General features: G+C 40.0%; 1 protein-coding gene across 6 annotated transcripts in view; it reads left to right on the forward strand.

The window, feature by feature from the left end:
• The window catches only part of TPRG1 (tumor protein p63 regulated 1), a 241,001-nt gene that overhangs the window by 98,981 nt on the left and 121,479 nt on the right, over positions 1–20,541 (forward strand). For all 6 annotated transcript variants that reach the window (XM_057501082.1, XM_057501079.1, XM_057501076.1 and 3 more), the window contains one exon: positions 19,960–20,113. In XM_057501082.1, the coding sequence (XP_057357065.1) occupies positions 19,960–20,078 (119 nt within the window). In that variant the 3' untranslated portion in view covers positions 20,079–20,113. The remainder of the gene's footprint in view (positions 1–19,959; positions 20,114–20,541) is intronic.

Below are 20,541 nucleotides of genomic sequence, written 5' to 3' on the forward strand. Positions count from 1 at the left end.
TTTTGAAAGGAAAAAAGATTAGATTGCGGTGTGGGTCAAGATTTAGAGAACTGAATCCACAATGATAACATAGACTTTGTCACCCAAATCTGTAACTGTGGAAATGAGCATCTTGATTTTTAACAGAGATTATATCAAAAAGAGCAAGAAAGCAGCATGCATGAGCAAGAGAAGAGAGAAAAATGTGTTTGTGTGTGTGTGCATGCACACAACCAAAGTTCAACTAAATAATAAAATAAGTTTTCCAAATTTTCAGATTTGGACAAATAATGTAGCTGCTTCACTTTTGAAAAAAATTAGTAATATGTTGTATATAACAAGCAGATGTAGCTCTTGATGAGAAACTGAGATAGCGAAGTTTATATGTTCTGTTTAGTTCTTTCTGGAATCTGTAGTGAGATTGCAGTGGAAAAGAAGATCAAAATTCCAAAAGTCAAATATTTCAGGAGGAAAGGAATGTGTAACACAACATACAGAACTACTATGAAAAGGTGTATGCTATTCACCATACAATTTGAGGGCAATATACTTATTTTTACAAAGGGCAAACCAAATCATCCCATGATCCTAAGTTCCCAGTAACTAAAACACAGAGTCAACTTTGTAATGGACCCTGGGGTTTCTGTATTCCATCTCTTCTTTCCCCTGCCAACCTTCATCTCTTCTCTATTATCCCTGTCCATCTTTTCTCTTCCCTCTCAGTCAGGTTGAGGGCCCTCTTAGGCCTAACCCTGGAGAGAGGAAACCATTTTGAGCCATCTGCACTTTCAAAACTCCTAAATAAACTACATTATATTGTAGGAGGAAATTCCCCATTGAAAGGGTAGCTTGCTGTGGGGAAGGAAAGAGTTACTCAGCTGCTACTGTATCTATTCTCAAGCCACTGATGTGTGTGCCTAATACTCTGAATTTGAAAAATAAGCAAAGATGGTTTTGTAAACGATTCCAGCATCTTATGGGGTGGCTGAATCTATGGATGCCTGTGTCTGTGTACGAGCAGATTTTTTTCCATCTCTAAGAATTTATGGAAAATTCTATCCTCTGTCACTCACCAATGTGCAGCATAGGTGTAAGACTGAAAATCTAGACAGAAAATAGCTGATTAGACCTTCAGTAAGTCTGGGGGCCCAGGGCTGGGTAACACTCCACACCTGCATTTCTTCCCCTTGGCTGTCTCCACCTGTGTGCCCCTTGGGCACCTCAACCTCAGCACGTTGTCTTGCCCCTATCTCAGGCTTCCCCAGCAAACCTGCTTCTCTTCTGCAGGCCTTTATTTATGAAGATGGCCTCATTATCTTCCCAATTATCCAGCCTTGAAAAATCAGTCATCTTTGGCTCCTTCTGCTTATTTCCCCACAACCTAATCAGGTTGTCAAATTCTGTCAACTCTATCTTTGCCACATTCCTCAAAACCAACCCTTTCCATTTCTACTGTCGCGAACTTACTTTGGATCTTTATTACCTCTCACTTCAGTGCCTATGGTGCTTTCCTGACAGCACCTCCCTGTAGTGGGTATAGGCCTGGACTGTGCAGACCTTCTGTGCTGGTAAAATTCAGGCTCACCACTTAGGTGCTACATCATCTATGGAATGTCTCTTATATTTTCTTTCTTTTGGTTTCTTCATCTCTGAAATGGAGCTGATGGTAGTTTGTACTTCATAGGATTGGGTGGATTGAGTCTATCTGAAGTATCTAATACATTGATAAATAAATACTGAGTATAATGAGATTATTAAATCTTCCTCCCTCCTGTCTCTACCAGTCTTCAAGTGCATTCGATTTAACTCTGTCAGATTATCTTCTCAAAATATCACTCTGATAAAATCATCTCTTGTCTCAGAATTACACCAGTCATGTCCTTATGTCTTACAAACTAGATTACAGAAAATCTAAGGTAACAGTGTTGTGTGAGGGGCTATGAGAAGGCCCAGGATGATATTTATGTGAAGTCTAAAGGTTGAACTAATGTTAAATGGTTTAGATTTTAGAACATTTTGTTGTTGTTAAAATCAGTCCATGTAAATGAAATGCAGTAGGAAACATCATTATATGATTTTAAAGGTAAAATACGAGATTGAAAATAAATTTTGTGTTTATAGTAAGTGGCCTTTGCCTTATGGCATTAGCAATGCTCCACTGGTAAAGTATGAGTAACAGTAATGTACATCTTCATGGCTTGACTTACAAGACCTCTGCAATATGGTTCCAAACTACTTTTCTAGTCTGTTCATTCTAGATTCCCTTTATATAATTCAAAGATCTATCCATGTTTCCCATGCAGTCCCCATCATTCCTCTGCCAATAAATGGACTCACATGGTTCCTTCCTCTTGAACTGTCCTAAATCACTCAACCACCAACCATCCTTGTACTTTCCTTTGGTTGAAATCCATCCATGTCTTAAAGTCCAAGTTTTGATGAAAAATGATAGAATGTGATGAAGAAAAAAGAGGTATGAAAGATGACTCGAAAGTTGCTTTCACTGAGCACCCTAATGTAGAAAGTTATGCCTTGTGCTTTGTTTGATAAATAGAACACATAGACACATTGTCATCAATAAAATCAGCAATTCAGTGGGAGCATTTAATTAAATTAATTAATTTTAATCCCTTTGGAAGGAATACAATTTTGTGAAGGAAAAAAAATCTCTGAATGGTTCAAGAGCAGAGGGGGTTGGCCATGTTTGACTGTAGACTGTACAGATAGAGAAGAGGTTTGGAATGAAGGAGCCCTTTTGGAAAACCTTAGCAGATATTTTGACTCATACATGCAAGAACTAAAGTAAACCCCATATCAAAATGGGGAGCACATGTGCTGACCTTTGGGTATTCAGAGAGTAAACTAGATGGGGAAGTTTTCTATGATTTTGTAATTGAATAGAAACAATGGCAGTTCAGGTGAAAAATCCTAGTTCTAGATCAAGATGTGACAGCTACGTGTTTTGTGAACTTCAGAAAATTGACTTTCCATCATCCAAAAAAATAGAAATAATAATGGGGATATTTGAATCAAGTGAGGTGATGTGTTTATATGTAAAAACACTTTATAAATTTTAATGGAATTTCCTTTTCTATGAAATAGAGGTAATGACATATCTCCACATAAAATGAGAAAACCATGCAAACCATTTACACAACATTTAAAAATATGATGCCAAAGAGACTAAATATTAGTCATCATTATTACTATTCATATTCTACACTTATGTAAAGGTATGATTTTATTATAATAGCATTGTGATCATGCTTTTATTGCTTATTTATGGTTTAAGGTTATAAAGGGGTAATGTCTTGATTCCCTTATCCCCTTGGCAAAAATCTTCACTTCAGAAGTGAAGTCCTTCATTATTAGATATTTCAACAATTATTCCCCATAAACAAAGCATAGTACTTTGTTTATTTCAAAGTGCTTTCATAAATATTTATTTCATTGGCTCCTGAAAACAACCCAGATCGCTAAGCAGGGTAACAGTGATAAACACCAGTGGGGAGATGGACAGACTGAAGCCAGGGGCATTGTTTGTCAGCCATGGTCACAAAGTAAACTTAATAGTGGATGCAGTGGAGCCCTTTGGCTGCCACGTGAGGGGCCTCCAGATCTCTGGCTGTGTCTCTGCTCATCCATGGCTGCCATTTCAGGTGAGTTTCTGGAGGGCAGCAGCTACAAGAACAGATGCCTTCTGATTCTGCAGACACCAAGCAGCACTCAAGTATATGGTAGAACTTGATGACTGTTTCTCAGATTTGCTTTTTAAAAATATGAAGATGTCTTCCTTGTTTTTTCTTTTTGATAACTCTGAGTATAACAAAAAGATGTAATTTGTTCAAAAGCTTTCTGCAGCATCAGTGTAGAAGCTCCAAAAAGGGAGTTAAAACCTGCAATTGCAGGATTTACAATAGAATATTAAGAGTGATTATCTCTGGGTGGTGGGATTAGATGTAATTTTCCTTATTTTCTGCTTTTTTGCTTATCTGTACTTGCTTCCTTTTTTTCCCCCCACTAAATTTTCTGTAAAATAGGAATTATGTCAAGTTGGCAATAGTGCTACACTTTGGATTTGGTATGTATCTCCCCCACTTGTTACCTGGGTAATCTTGGAAAACTTCCTTTGCCTGCCCTATTTTCAGTCTCCTTGTTTATGAAATAGGAAAAATCATAGACAACTCATAGGGTTATGTGGGGATTAAAAAAGTACTGCAATGTAAGGATCCTGGCATATGGTAGATGATCAATTAATATGTCTACCATTACCCTTACTTTTTTCTCCCAATTCTTCAAACTTCCAATGGCTTCAGGCCAGAAAAAAAAAATTAGATGAGAACTATAAATTATTAATAGACTAAAACATACTCATTTGCAAAATCAACCTAATGAAAGCTTTAAGGTGATGAATTATCTCAAATCTCAATTCTTTTCCACCTGTTCCTATGTCCCTTGGTGATGGGATCTTCTATTGTAATTAAATACTATGCGGCAATGAGCAGAGAAGCCTGGCCAGATTATCACAGAAGGAAGGTTGGGAAGCACATTCTTAGATACAAGGAGACAGAGGAGAGTGGCATCTGCAGTGTGGAGTATTGGACTGCGGTCCGGGACAGGCCTGGATTCAAGCATCCCCGGGTCCCAATCTGCTTGTTTTGGACCTTGTTCAGATGACTTTGCCTGATAGAAACTGCGGCCCGTTCCAGAGCTGGGGCTTGGTTTAGGCAGCACTCTAATTGGTTTATGTCATTCATGAGGAATTCCTTTTCTTTAAAGTTGGAGACTTGAAGCTGGATTGTGCGGAGAGATTCCATACTACCCGTATCTGTTTTGCTGTTCGGCAGTTTTTAAGTGAGGTGATGTGTGGGCCATGGCAGTGTCCTTAGCTTGGCCCCCAGTTTCCAAGGAGTTGGCGGCTGGGGCTGATTGGGTGGGAGGATCTCACCTTCCGCATCCACCTTCACATACTAGGAAGGGCACCCACAGCCATGTTCCTGCCAAGGCCAACCCTTTCCTCTGTCCTCCTGCACTTAACACTGAGAGCCCCCTGATCGGGGCATGGGTAACTAAAGAGCTCTTTCACCCCTGGAGAGGGTTTTGAGAAGGGAAGGTGGGTTAAGATGTGGCAGGAAGGGCAGCAGAGAAATTCCAGGGATGGGTTTGCTGCACCACAGACCCCTCAAACTCTGCAGGTCCGGAAATAAACCTGACTCCCTCCCAGACCTGCATTGACTGCTCCCGCCTGGGGCCCCACTGTCTTCTCACTCACTGAGGACGAATACCTCAGAACCCTGGAATATTTGAGAGAATGATGCACTGAATGATTTTTCAAGGATATTTGCAAACTTGTGATCAAGATCCTACAGCAAAGGGAATATAGCTAATGATACTATAATATCTTTGTATGGTGACAGATGGTAACTATACTAATCATATTGGGCATTAGTAATGTATATAATTGTCAAATCACCAGATTGTTCATCAGAAACCAGTATGTTGTATATCAACAATACTTCATTAAAAGTTTTTAAAAATAGTTCCTATTGTCTTTGACTCTGAAGTCTACCTCACTGTCCTTTATTTCCCTGTCACTGCCGTGATCCAGACCTCATGATTTCTCCACGTAGAGGCTTTTAACTGGCCTCTGTTTCTTTATGCTCTCCAAAATCCATCCTGTCTCTCAAATTCTGATCATGTAGTCTTCGTAAATTAAAGAGATGAAGTCAAGTTCAGATTTCTCCCCTTATTAAAAGCTTCTCTCAGCCCCTAATTGTTTATAGGGTAACATCTTAGAGGATAAGGATAAATTCGTAAGCCTGGTTTCCAGTACCATCTATTACCTGACTCCAGTGTATTTGCCCAACAAGATGTTACAAATACAATTTGTAATATTCAACAGTTTCTGTGTAATAGCCACTAGGGTTCTTATCATACTAGGCCTTGACTTACCAGAAAGAGTTTGCTATGTGCAAACTCTGTGCTTTCATGCAGAACGCAAATACTCTCTCCTTTCTCTGACACCCCCAGCCCCTCAACACACACACACACACACACACACAAAGTTGGAGAGAATTTCTTCTCCATTCTAGAGCAAAGAGGAACTGGTTAAAGTCTTTAAGCTCAAGAACAATTCTCAGTAATTACCCTGCCTATGGGGATAAGCAGAAACACTCTAATACTTACCCACATTCATATTTATATTATGTCTTCTACTTGGAATATCCTTTCTCCTCATCTTGGAATGCCCACATATTATACTTTCATGTTCCAATTGCCTCTTGTTTCAGGGTTCACTGATCCTCAAGTTAGTTGCAAAATCTCCCTTTCTATGTTGATAGCTTCTCTTTTCATGGATTCCTCCTCCTACCTTTCTTAGAACACTTGTCTTTCCTAGGAGGCCGTGAGCAACCTGGAAGCAGAGAAATTTCCTTGTTTATCTCTGATGAGTGAGTGCTACCTGAGGCAGTATTTTGAACAAAATTCCCCTTAGCACACATTTATTGAATGAACAATATTGTTGCTAAGATAGAGTTCAATCCTTAACATCTTTAAAATTATATTCTTTCTGTGGCTTTAAATAATAATTCATTTTTGTTTAGTATTCAGTGCTTAGTTAACATAAACTCTATTGGGCATCACTCAGATTGCAGAAAAGGCCTTGGCCTCTTTGACCTTTAAATTATCATGAAGAAGCTACTTTGATATCCTGAGACTAATTTCTTCTCTGCTCTCTGTAGAAGTATGGTAGAAGAAGACCATTAGTTGTACCTGAAACATCTTTGGGGGATTGTTTGTAAGTGCAAATTTTAATTTTAATGATTAGAAGTTCCCAAGGGTGCATGCTGCTGTACGAGGCATGATGCAGGATTAATTAAAGACCATGCTCAAACTTTGTCTCTGTGGCTCTTACAGCCTCCTGGATAATTCTTATAATGCAAGTAGAATTAATTTTTCCAGATGCTGAAATGTTCTGCCATCTCCTAATTATGTTGTAGAAAGATGATTTATTTGGTTTCATTTTTACGTGATGTATTTTTTTTTTTCTTTTAACACATAAGCCATTTATTAAGCTCTTGCCAAGATAAAATATCTGTCTATCAATCTATCCATCCATCTATTCATTCATTTATTGCCTGTTTGGACTCTATCTCCCTTAATTCAGGAACTATTTCTAAAATGGAGATACATTTTAAGATGAGATGGCAGTTTAATGCCTATCTTACTAGTATGTAACACATTCAATTCCTTTTGCTTTTGCCTTGAGCATTTAGCCTAAATAAGTCATCAGGAAGGTTTGTTTGTTCTGTCTTACAGTTTCTGATCAAAAGCTTCTTTATGAAAGATCAGGTGCCAAAGGCAGAACTTAACTATGAGCTATATTTTCCATATCTACATTCTCCAGGGTCAATTTGAAAAATCAACTCCTTGCAATACATTTTAGCAGCAATGGGTGTGAAAAGGACTTAGAAACTATATTTGATGGTGAACTCCAGGCGAGCCAACAGTGTGGTAAGTCACCAGCCCAGCTAATGCTGTTGCTAAACTAGCTGATGCACAGCCTTGAGAGTGGGTGGGGGCACCGTCGTGGCATCTTCCACACCGACTGGGATGTCATTGGAGTATCGTTTTCCCTTTGTGGCCACATACTTTAATAAAAACATTGGAAAACATATTCAGAAGAGGGTGACCTGGAAGGTTTGGGAATTTTGACTTTGTCAGGTGAGGGAAGATAGTGGAATAGACTAGGTATTTATTGTTATTGCTGTTCTTTTTAAAGTAAAGCTATGTATCTATGTCTACAGAGGAAAATTCTATGGTAAAAAATTGTGTTACTGTAAACATTTGAATAATCTTTAAGCAAACCTAACACTAGTCTGTTTTCTTAATGAAATATAGGTTTCCCTGATGACTTCTGTTTGAGAATACCACTAGATGATAAGAAAACTGTCTGAATTGCCACCTTTGGATTTTGCCCTTAGTCATAGATCACTGATAGAACCCTCTTCTCTTAGACTCCTGCCTTGCAATCAGATACAAACCACTGTGCTTTCTACTGGCCAGCCAAGACCCCTGCCCTGGCTCACACTGTAGACAGCCCTCCTTTGATCCTTATCCCCCCAGGGTGAGGAGCCCTCAGGCCAACGGGCTGTGACTGCCCACAGCCAGGGCCCCTCCCCGGCAGCTGTCCATTACTAGGACCAGTAGCATCAGGATGACTTGGGAGCCTATTGGCAGATTGCAGTACAGACCTCGGAACCTCAGGACCCACTCTACCTACGGAATCAGAATCTGTTTTAATAAGGTCCCAAAGTAATTCAAATACACATAAAAGCTTGCCAAGCATTGTTCTAGCTATAGTGTGGCTATCCAAGACCCTAGAATCCTTAGCCAAAATGGTCCTTCAACTGCTTTCAGGGCCTTCCTTACCAGGGTACATTGTGATGCCCATGGGCACACACTTAGACATGATGGGTGACCACGAGGTGACCACCTGGGGTGTGGACCTGTGGATGGGACTTGGAGATTTGGGCCAGTTTGCACTCACATATGCAAAGCTGCCACACTGAGGGACTAAATACCAGGGTTGAAAAATAAGAGAGAGAGACCCAGGTCTCTATCTGTGTTGCTGCTCTGGGCCTGGGTAGAAATATAAAGCTTTGTGGTACAGGTAAATCTTCAGTAAAAACAAAGTCATAAACCCCAAGCTCGTTTTTGCAACATGAAGATTAAAAAACAAACAAACAAAAACCAAGCTTACATACCCCAAAACAAGCAAATATGCACTGTGGAATGTAGGTAAATCAGTTCTATTTCAGAAAAAGTCTGGAATTTCTTAACTTCGTACGTAGCTTGGTATTTCACATCATGTTCCTTTCTTGCCCCTCCCGCCTCTCCATCAAATTTATGATTTGTATGCAAAAGAAGCTAGCAGGAATGCAAGAGAATTTAGAAATTACTTTTTTTTTAAATTTACTTTTCAGAGCTCTGCTAGCAGAGTACCTTACATCTATGTTGAGAGGTACTCTACATGTAGGCCTAGTTCTGCTAAGTAGGCATCCTTAGCTCCATTTCATAAATGAAGAACCAGACTACAATAGCTAAGGTGACTCCCCCAAGCTCACATGGTCAGTGAAGGTGTTTTTTGAATCTAGGTATACATCCTCTAAATTCTATGACTTTTATTCTATCAAAATACCTCATAAATAACATGGACTTTTTTTTTCAAGGTTTCTTTTTTTTTTTTGTATCATTAATCTATAATTACATGAGTAACATTATGGTTACTAGACTCCCCCCATTATCAAGTCCCCCCCACATACCCCATTACAGTCACAGTCCATCAGCGTAGTAAGATGCTATAGAATCACTACTTGTCTTCTCTGTGCTATACTGCCTTCCCTGTGCCCCCCACCCTGCTACATTATGTGTGCTCATTGTAATGCCCCCTTTTCCCCCTTACCCCTCTTACCCTTCCCTTCCCACCCATGCTCCCCAAGTCCCTTTCCCTTTGGTAACTGTAAGTCCATTCTTGGGTTCTGTGAATCTGCTGCTGTTTTGTTCCTTCAGTTTTTTCTTTGTTAGTATACTCCACAGATGAGTGAAATCATTTGATACTTGTCTTTTTCCACCTGGCTTATTTCACTGAGCATAATACCCTCTAGCTCCATTTAACCTGGACTTTTTTATTGTCTGGATTTCACCTGTGATACCTGGAATATAATTACTTAGGGTAGGGATGGAGGGAGCCTCTGAACACCCAGTTCTTGCTGAACAGTTTGAGTGGCTCATGATGACCATGGACCAGAGGGAAAATGATGTGAATTGTGGACATCTGTGTGTGAAAGTTAAAGATGGACATTTTTGCCTTGTCTGCATAATGCATTTTATGAAATATCATAAACTTCTCCAGGAAATGTTTTCATGAAGAGAAAAGTAAGTAAGTATATCACATATAATCTCTTGAAACTTGTTCCATTTCAAATTCCTCCAATGTGGAGAGACAAAATGCTGGAGCATCACCCGAGGGAAAGTATCATGAGAGAAGAGCTGGGCCCCTGCTCTGCCGGTCAGAGCCCTCTGCTCTCATCGCCTCCCGGGCAGCCCTGGCTGTTCCCAAGGGGCCACAAGAGTTGGGTCAGAAGTCTGTGGTAGTTGTTGTTCTTACCTGCCTGTGTATGTAGTCCAGACCATTCACTCTCTATCTCCCATGAGAGGAAGTGGAAACCTCTGAGATTCAGAAAAAAAAAGTTTTTTTTCGAAAAAGGTTTTCTTTTTCAACTTAGCTACTCTGTGCCTGTTGAAACTTGGTTATTTGGGGTGCTCAAAAGTAACTTCCTTTTAAGAGAGGAGATGAAAACTTACACAAACGTGAGGCCAATGGGATTTGCCAAAGATCCCAATTTATAATAGAGGGAGTTGCCTTGAAATTGTTTCCTTTATTGTGTGGCATTTTTCTTGGTAGTTTTGCAAGAGTTTTCCTCTCCTCTCCAGACATGGAAGCCTCTTGGCACAGAAGGGTCCAGTATTCCTGGCATGCCAGCATCTGTAGCACAATGCTTTTAGAGCAAGATCATAAACTCTCTGCATGCGAAGGTACAGCCTTTTCTTTCCTGTGTGTTTCTCTAAAAAACTCATTTTATATACACCTCAAGATTTATGAAGAATTCATTCCTCCATCCCTTTAAACAAACACAAAACAATTTAAAAGCTCAATTTTAAACAATATAATTCAGAAATGTAGATCAATGAAAGACAAAAGCAGCAGACAGGTTGAACTGGTCCAAGGAATGAGTATTTTTGTTGTTTGGATTTGTATTTTTTTTACAGTAAAGATCATGGGTCTAACTCATTTAAAAACTGTTTGACCAAGACAGAGGTATTGTGGGCAGATATTGTAGGGACAACAAATATGACATAGACATGGGCCTTATTCTTGAACAGCTCACAATTCATTTGATGATATGACAAGATTGCAGAATCATTCCTTATTGGTGAAATTATCACAAATGCTGTAAGACAGGCTCAGCAAGTTGAATTGCTTCGTTGGAGCCTTGAGGAGTTGTGGCATTGAATATTGGAAATGAATGCTAGAACTGTACTCTGCAAGGCCTTGAATGTCAGTCTGGGAAAGTGTTTCTGAATTTGGTCTGTGGGTTTCTGAGCTGGTGGGATCAGCACTGTGGAGAAAGACAGAGCATAGGTTAGTTTGGGTGAAGAGATATTATGAATCAAAATGTGAGCTCTGCAATGACTCTTTCCTAGGCTCCCTGCAGAAACAGAAAACTGGTTGGTGTCAAGGTTTCCTTTATTCCTTCTGTGCACTCATGGAGTTCCATGACCACTCTGAGGGGCTGTGGACCAGAGAGACCTTAGTTTTAATCCCAGCCCTACTGCTTACTGCTTGGTGGCTTTGAGCCTCTTTGTGAGTTTGCGGTAAGGACTAGCAATAACAGATTTAACCCTGACTCGTACTCGCTGTGATCATGATAGAGGACAACATCTTAAACATGTAGTTTTTCATCATGTAGAAATAATACACTCTTACTACAGAAAGTAAGCTTTTTTAAAAGAAGGAAAAAAACCCTATCATTGTATCCATAGTGTTAATAATCTAGTATATTTCTTTCAATCCTTTTACCAGAAAGGGAGAAGGATTAATGTTGTCCTTTGTGAAACCTTACTCCTTCCTTGCCGGATTTGCTTTGCTGATTACAAGAGAAAGAACCAGAGCTGGACCAGATAGATTCTCAATCCTGCCTTTCTTATGCATCACTGCAGACAAAGTCTTGCTCCAGACCTCTACTATGAGCATTGCTGGGAACAGGCAACCTCTGGAAGCCATAACACTAAATATCCTCTTTATTAACCTACCCTCAGATCTCCTAAACATATATCGAATGAACAAAGCCTCCTTTGATGACTTCAGCTGTAAAGGATTATTCCCAGCTCTGAATTCTCATTACAGTTTTATCTAAAGCAATTTCTCTGGACTTTATGGAGGAATGCTAGTGGGGATTTTCTGATGATGTTGCCACTCAGAGTAATTGTTAAATATTGTGGGAGTTACACTTTAAGGGTTTGAAGTAGGGATTAGAATATGCATCTCCTTGTACAGAATATAATAGTGCCAGGCTACCAGAGTATGATTCTAAGGATAACAAAATTTCTGTGGAAAGAGGGTTATTGTTTTTAATCCAGGGGTCGTATTTGTTTCATTCTAATGGGCATGGTGATATAAGTGGACCTTCTAAAACATGAACAGTCATGCCCATGACTAAAAGAACAGTACAGCTTCTTTTCCTTCATCTACAAGTTATTTACTATCAGCCCCAATGAATTAACTCTCCGTTTAAATGGCATCTGTGAAACCAAAGGTTTTGCTATAAAATTGATACATTTCCCTTATCAGAAAGGGGGTGAGAAAAAGAGTTGTTTAATTTGCCAGCTGCTCCAATCATAATTCATTCCTAGCTTCCCTGTCAATAGAAGTTTAGAAACGGCAAACTGGAAGACTCTCCTGGGGTCAGGAGTGTTGATAGAAGCAAGAAATGACAGACTGATGGTGAGGGAGCAGGCAGCTGATATATGAACAATAAACTTCCCAGTCAAGAATCTTTTAGAACTTGGGTAAATAGCTTTACTCTTACTTTCATAAAGGAAAGCACTGGAGTAGAGGAGAGTATCCTGGGGCTTTGAGTATTCATCTAGGTAAACTTCCAGCTTTTAATCTGTGTTTTAATCTGGTAACGCTCAGAGTTCAGGGACATAGTGCATAAATAATTATAATAAATTCCTTTTAGTTCTTAAAATTTGTTTTGTGATGACTCTTATGAAGTTATAAAATAATTAGTTATTTTAAATATAATCTGTTTGAGAGAATAAGTATGAAAGTTTTAGAGTGACTTCCATCCAAATAGTCTCTTCATACCAGTTCTGGAAAATAAAATACCTCTGTGTTATTCAAGTGAAACCCAAAGGAATGTAATCTTGGCTCTGTGGGTTAGAAGTGTTAGAATTGTACATAGTTGGAGTGTCCTCTAGAGACTGTCTACTCCAATGCCTCCATTATTTTATAAGAAGGGTATCTTAATCCTTTTGGGCTGCTATGACAAAGTACCGAAGACCTAGTAGCTTTTAAACAGCAGAAATGTATCTATCACATTTCTGGAGACTGGAAAGTCCAAGATCAAGGTGCTGGCAGGCTCAGTGACCTTTGAGGGAGTGCTTCCTAGTGCATATATGGTGCCTTCTTTCTGTGTCTTCACACAGTGGAAGGTTGGAGGGATCTTTTGGAGGTGTCTTTACTATAAAGGCACTAATCCCATTCATAAAGATTCTACCCTCATGAACTAATCACTGTCCAAAGGAGTCACTTCCGAATTCTATCACCTTGGGCATTAGGATTTCAGTATAAAAATTTTGAGAGGACTCAAATATTCATACTATAGCAAAGAAAATAGAGGTTCAGAGATGGTGTGCTCAGCTCTAAGCCACACAGTATCATGCCAGAAGTAAACCCAGGTTTTATTGACTGCCAATTTGGGGATCTTACTACCATAACATATGACATTCTAAGCATGGCCTAATACAGCATTATACCCACAGGCATCCTAACTTGGTCTGTGAGTTCATTCATTCATTCATCCTTATGAGACATAGATTTACTAAGTGATTTCTATGTGCCTGGAACTGTAAGTGTCCATGTTATTTTAGCTCAAGTATTTGCTATGCATGCACCTGAGGACTTGGGCACACAAACCCCCACATATCCCAAAACTGTGAGTCATGAAATCTTAGGTTGGATGTTGGGTTAGGATCTTTGTGTTCTTCACCTCAGCCCTGAACTCACATGACCACCTTTAGGACAAGCCCAACTGTGGTTTCCCAAGCACATCATCTCTTTTAAGGACTTTCCGCCTCAGAGATTCCATAGCCTTTTCTGCAACCCTTTTTGTAAGTGTTCACCATCATTTTCTCTGAGTTGGGTTTACTGTGTAACCCTAGGTTTTATTTTGCAGTTTATGATCATTTCTTGTTCTTCTAGGAGAAGAAAGGTAAGGTTTCAGCTGTTCTCTGAGAATTTCTCATAGTTATTTTCTTTTGGCTTTTCGGCTAACTAGTATAAAACAAATTATTTTGGTCTTTCAGCATAGATATTAATTTATTGAGACTGAAAAGTTGCTTTAGAGGTGATCTAATTCAACTACTTGGTTTCACAGATGGACCATGGGAGTCCAAAGAGAAGAAAATGATTCAAATTACCCAGCCAGTTAGTGGCATATCAAGCCTTTGAACCCAAGCCTCCTAGCTGTCACTCAAGGTTCTTACCATGGCACTGCAGTACCCCGAGCCCTCTCTTTATTGGCACTGCTGGTCTCTTTATCACTTACCTCTCGCCAAGTACTGTAACCCACAGAACATCTTGTGTACCCATGCCAATAAATGGTTAATCTCACTGAGCCCAGGGCCTTGGAAACTTCTGGGAGGGAGCCAGGTGAGCAAAGAGAGCAGATAAAGGCAGCACCTGCCGATGGGTTTGGAACAGCCTGGGGACACAGAGAATGTAAACACATTCTGCAAATCTTATTGTCTGACTCAGTGCCAGCGTCTTTTGGGTTCTTGTCATGGAAAATATTTCGTCTGAGGTCATTCAATGAGCAAGGGAGCATTGAATACCCTTCAGGGTGCCAGCTCAGTCCCCCCCTTTGTCCAGATTCAATAAGCGAGGACTAACATTTCAGGGGCCTACAAGGCCCGCCTTTCAACAATAGAGGCTATAAGGCCGGGAAAAGGAGACGTTAGGAAAATCCCGCGTGTAGTCCTGAGCAGCTCCCTCCCGCCGCTGCGCGTCCTCCGCCCCCGCGCCTCCCTCTGTTTGCTCACCGGTACCTACAAGCACACGCCCTGCATTTAGAGCAAGAGTTAATGTCTGTGCTTCCTCATAAATCTCAGTTTGGTGCCCCGAGCTATGTTTTTAATTCTGTGGTGGAGCTTTGAGATTTGAGAAGAGTAGAAAGGAGGGGCAGCTGGCGGAGGTAATAATGGAAACTGCATTTTCTCCTTCGGGAGACCTCGGCATCTCATTTCCTTCCCCTAACAGGTAGCTTAATGCCTCAGTGCCTCGTCTGTGAAGGCCAGGATGGAAGGAGAATGGGGAGTCAAGAGAAGGGAAACAGTTTATATTGCACGATGCACAAGGATGTGTGGCTACTTTCCCAAGAAAGAAGAATGTGTGGAATGAGCAAATGAACCCAGGCTGGTAACTGGCTGGTGTATTTTTCTAGTTCAGCCAAAAATGACTTTGAGGAGAGGACTCCTTCCTGATAAAAATAATTTTTTAACTTACAAGGATTGTTCCTGAAGAAAGTTTTCTTTCCATTCAACGTGGAACTCGTTTTTGTATTGTTCCAGCATAGTTATTTTTCATGGTTGGTCCTTTGGCACTTCTGTGAGACTTTCTACTATATAAACGTCATCGCTTCAATAGGCCTTTGCTTTTCTTTGGTGTATTTGTGTGCATGTGTGTGTTTGGAAGGCAATCTATTGGGCTGGTAGGATGGTTTAAAGTCATCCTTTAAAAAACAAACAAACAAAAAAATAATTGTTTAGGCCTTCCACCCTGACAACAACTGGATCTGAATAGAATCCTGAGTCTGAGTCACTAAGTAGAACATGTAATTAATGTGACTAAAGGAAGAACTCTGATCTTTGAAAATTCTGATCCTCAGTTTATGTATGTATAAAATGAAAGAATTGGAAACACACTTCTAAGGGCCTTCCAAGTCAGACAGTCGAGCATCCTTAAAATTTCCAACTATTATAAGCGCTCTTCTTCCACCAGGCTCTTATGAATCCTTACGGAGCCTTCCTTCTACTTCTATACTTTCCTCTGAAGTTGTGAAATTTGCCCCAAGTGATGGGTACCTGACCTTTTTCCTTCCACTACTGGGGAACGGAGGCCAGGTCCAGCTGGTTTCCTTGAGGATATAAAGGGAACAAGATAATTGGTAATAGTTGACCTTCTACTTCTACAATGAGACCTATGGTTTTCTATTTGTATCTATTCTAGATCTGGGAAGGAGATGAGTAAAATAGGCCCAGAGATCATCAGATCATGAGCATCTGGAGCTCAGGGACTGAGTCTTATCTATTTCTCTACCTGTGACAAAACACTACACAGAGAATGTGCTAATTAAATGGTGGAATTGAAGATGGGTGATTTAGGAACATTTTAGGGAATCACCTCTGAGGTACATTACAATATTCTTTTTAATGTACTAGAAAGGTTTTATGGAAGAAAAACTTATCCAGTCTAAAGAAAAGAGAGATGAAGGGGTGTTTAAGCTGAATGGAATTTCCTCTGATGTTAAGTTTAAGTAGGAAATATTATGTACATCAAACATTGATGGGAACCAGAAGCTAAACACATAAGTATCCCAGGGCTCAGAATCAGGTGGAAATAGGGATAAATAGATGAAGAGAAACAGAAAATTCCATCACCACCTCTATGCTAAAGATTTGGTTTTCTGGTTTTGTCTATGTCCAGGGATCATGGTGTATCTCCTCCCCCTTTTTATTCTGTTCACTACTGGTTCTTGACTTGATGATCTGATGATCTGATTAAGCTTTGTCACAGTCTTGATCTTATTTTCACTTAATTTCCCCTATTTCTACCAAAGAAGTTAAAAACATTGCCATAAGGGTTAAACAAAATTTAAAAAATATAAAGTCTCTAACAGTACATAATAGCACTGTAAGACACCCGAGGCACTCAATACTTACTAGCTGGGCAGTGCCTTAGAGCATGCACAATGTTTGCTTGTCCTTATCCTCTTGTTCCTGACAAAATTGTTGTTACCCAAAAGATCCGAAATGGGGTGTTAAATGACCACAGACCCAGAGCTAGTGAAAGCCAGGGTTTACAATCAGAATATGACTTTGGGAAGAAAGCAATCAACTCTTTCTTTGCTTAATAATTTGATGTCAGCATGTTTTATCTGGGACTTTACCCTCACTTGATTAACTTGACCATCGGCTCAATGAGACAGTCTCCTTACCCCGATGACATAATCTTTTTTGTGATTTCTCCTTTCATGTTCAATGCTATCTTATTTTCCTACAATTTCATAATTTATGATATTGAGTATATCTAAAAATTGACTGTTCCTTTTGAGATAGATTTTTCTTTCTGACCTTCAGCTCAGATCCTTGAGCAGGCTGTTTGCCTACAAATGATGGCATGCTCTTTAGGCTAATTCTTTGAACTCTGTGTCTATTGAAAATAAGGCTGTGTTGTATAATGGCAGGACCTTAACTTGGAATGTATTTTGTAACGATAGCCCAGAATGGTGAAGAGACCCCTAAATGAAATCATGGGACAGGGCTCTCACCAGCTCCCCACTGTTTGTAGTGATGCTTCCTGCATCAGTTTTCCCATCTCCAGAAAGAAGGCACTGAGTGCTAGCTTCCAGGAGCCCCTCTAGCTCTGACACTCTGCAGCTCATCAAGCCTAAAGTACTAGTCTACCATGTGGCAGCTGATTTTCTCTTTGTGAAATACCATGGTAGATGCCAAGTTCCCTATGAATAATGGGACAGTACTTGGTGTAGCCTTTTACAACAGAGGATGCAATCTCCTTGGGTAATTTTATGCCTGAACTAAGGACATCATAGCCCAGGGGCTTCTTATGGCTCCTGTATGTCTTTGACTGGGTGAATGCTAGAGGCCTCATGACCTAGCTCTCTACACCTTTTGCATAGTTACTAAGGTCATGGAATGCTACCACATGGAGGGATTCTAAAAAACATGTGGGGAAACCGAGATAAAGAAAAAAAGCTTGCCTCTAGTCATACAGCATTAAGCATCACAACTAAGGTTCTAACACAGAGCTACCTGGCATCCTGTTCATGGCATTTTTTTACTCCACTCTGCTACTGCACATGACATCTCTCATGGTAAGCACAACATTCTGGTCCCAGAGGCATCTATATTCTCCACACTTACTCTGATGACATTTGACAGAAGAGAAGATGATAGAATTTCATAGCATTCTGGTACTAAAGGCTTTGCTGAGAAACATCACCTTAGTTGTAACTTTGGAGAGACTACATAGTTGTAGATTTATCTTCCCAGCTGTCACCAATGGAGATCAGGAGAGAAGGCTGCCTGAACTTGTATATTTAGAAGTATACTACATCCTTGCAAAAGGTCGTTGCTGTTCTCAAATTGATTGGTTATTCAGAAATAAGGTCCCCCTTGAATTTCATGCTTAAACTTCATTTGGGGTTTCCCTAAGGTAAAAGAATTGTTAAGTGTACCCACTACAGAAGCATCTTGGCAGATTTTCATCCCCTTTGGACATAAGCAAAACTGTACCCAGCCCATAGGTTGATTACATATTAAGTAGTAAATAATTCCATTGTGCAAGTTGTCTTAATGGACTCAAGCCAGAATGCTCCATTAACCACAATGTGTAGAATATTCGGTGAGCTTAGGATTTATTGCCAGGACAATTCAAAAAAAGAATGAAGGCAAGTACAGGGGGATGACAAATGTCAGTAAAACAGCTGAGAAGGTGAGGGGTTAAAAAGGGAACTTTATGGAGGTATGTGCTATTTTTTCTTTTCTCTCCTCTTCCTCCTCCTCTTCTTCTTCTTCTTCTTCTCCTCCTCCTCCTCCTCCTCCTCTTTCTGAGTAAAGGATTAAGTACAAAACAAGTTAAGTATCAGCTTTCAAATATAATCATAAAAAATCTGGGCAGCAGAATGTGCCAGACTGTTTTCTTACTTTCCTTTTGTAAGAAGCTCAGGGATCAGCCAGTGGGGAGAGGTACGTTACATGCCTGTGTGTGAGGTTGTGTTTATACACATCTCTACATGGATAAACACTCAGAAACCACAAGAGCATCCCCAAAGGAATCCTTCCTTAATACAGGAAGGGACCACTTTGTGAGGGCACCCCAATTAAGCTCTAGTCTTTCTTTCTAGATCTCAGGATTTAATTTCTTGAAGAAATGAGAGCTCTGTGATATTCCATGGGGCTGTTTAGAATTATAGGCAACTTAGTTTTAAAGCTTGTCGAATGCAAAGCACCTCAGCTTGGCTTAACCTCCAGGGATCTCTGTGTTCAGAGATGTCTAAAACCACAAACCAGAAATTCTGATGGGCTCATGCAAAAGAAGAGGCCACAGAAATTATGATTTGTTATTTACCATGGGCACACTCTCCTGCCACTGCCTGCCCATCACTCCCAAGCTGACTTTCTTTTGCTCTGCTCTTGGTTTACCAGATGACCAGGCCTGGCCTATACCAGGTAGTGGCTGCCTCCTGTGTACTGTGGGTCAGGTCTGTGAATTTAGTGGGACACAGTCTCCCTACAAGCTCTGACATGTTTGTCGCTGCAGTTTCCCTGGGCAGAATGTGTGCAGAGAACAGAGAACCATGAGGTATAGAAGTCGAAGTTGCAGGGTGTTCTGAATTGGTCATCATAAATCCTTCTACTTGGGAAGTTCCATGTCTTTCTTGCTTGCATTTACTGCTTTGTGGAAATTGCAGCTGTTGTCATCTCCCTTCTCCTTCAAACTATCTCCCACCTTCACTGTTTCAGTTGCTGTCCTACCACCTTGATTGTTCCTTCTCTCCTTCTTTTATAACAATTGCCATCAGAGTATCAGCATGAGGTCAGTATCCTTATTTCCAGCCCTGGCCTCTGTCCTGAGTACCAGTGTCACATTTCCAACTAGGCATTTCCACACAGAGTTCTCAACAACACCTTGAACTCGCCGTGTTTGAAACCAAATTCATCCTTTCTTCTCATCTGCTAAATTCCCTGGAACAATTCAGTTAGTTGGTAGATAAGCCACTTATCTCAGCATCAATATAAAGGATGACTGAGATATCAGATTCTTTTCTCACCCTTTTTGTTTTATTTTAGTCTAATGGAAATGGCTAACCCAAAGGAAAATTCCTCTCTTTGTAGGAGACAAGGAGAAGGCCTTAGGATCTTCTGGGGGAGCCCGGGGCAGCAGTCTCTACTTTCCCGCTGGAACCCTTGGTCCACTGAGGTGCCTTATGCTACGTTCACTGAGCACCCTGTGAAATACACCACTGAGAAGTTCCTTGAAATTTGCAAGGTAAGCAGCAAATTTAGCGTTATTGGTGAAGTTGTGTGCCTCTAAAGCATGTACTCTTAAAAAAATGGTAAGATGCAACCTGGGGCTTATATAGACAAAAATTTAAATAGGTTTATAGAATTCTTTTTAGTAAACAGTGGAGTTTTTTTGCATATGAAAAAATATATAATTACCATACTGCACTGTTTCCTCCTTGCTCATTTCTTAGCAAGAAATTATAGTGTAATATTGTTAAAAAATTATTATACTTGTGTTTGTGTTTATTGACTACAGGCTACATACAATATTCTGTATATAGTTAAATTTTTATTATTGTACTCAGAGAAGTAGTATGGAGTAATGTGAAATATGAAGTCAGATATGGCTCTTTGGTCTTAAGTTTTCTCTCTGGGATTTATTGGTAATCTAATCTCTCAAATGGGTATAAT

Source organism: Manis pentadactyla, chromosome 1 (assembly GCF_030020395.1).
Source record: "Manis pentadactyla isolate mManPen7 chromosome 1, mManPen7.hap1, whole genome shotgun sequence".
NCBI lineage: Eukaryota > Metazoa > Chordata > Mammalia > Pholidota > Manidae > Manis > Manis pentadactyla.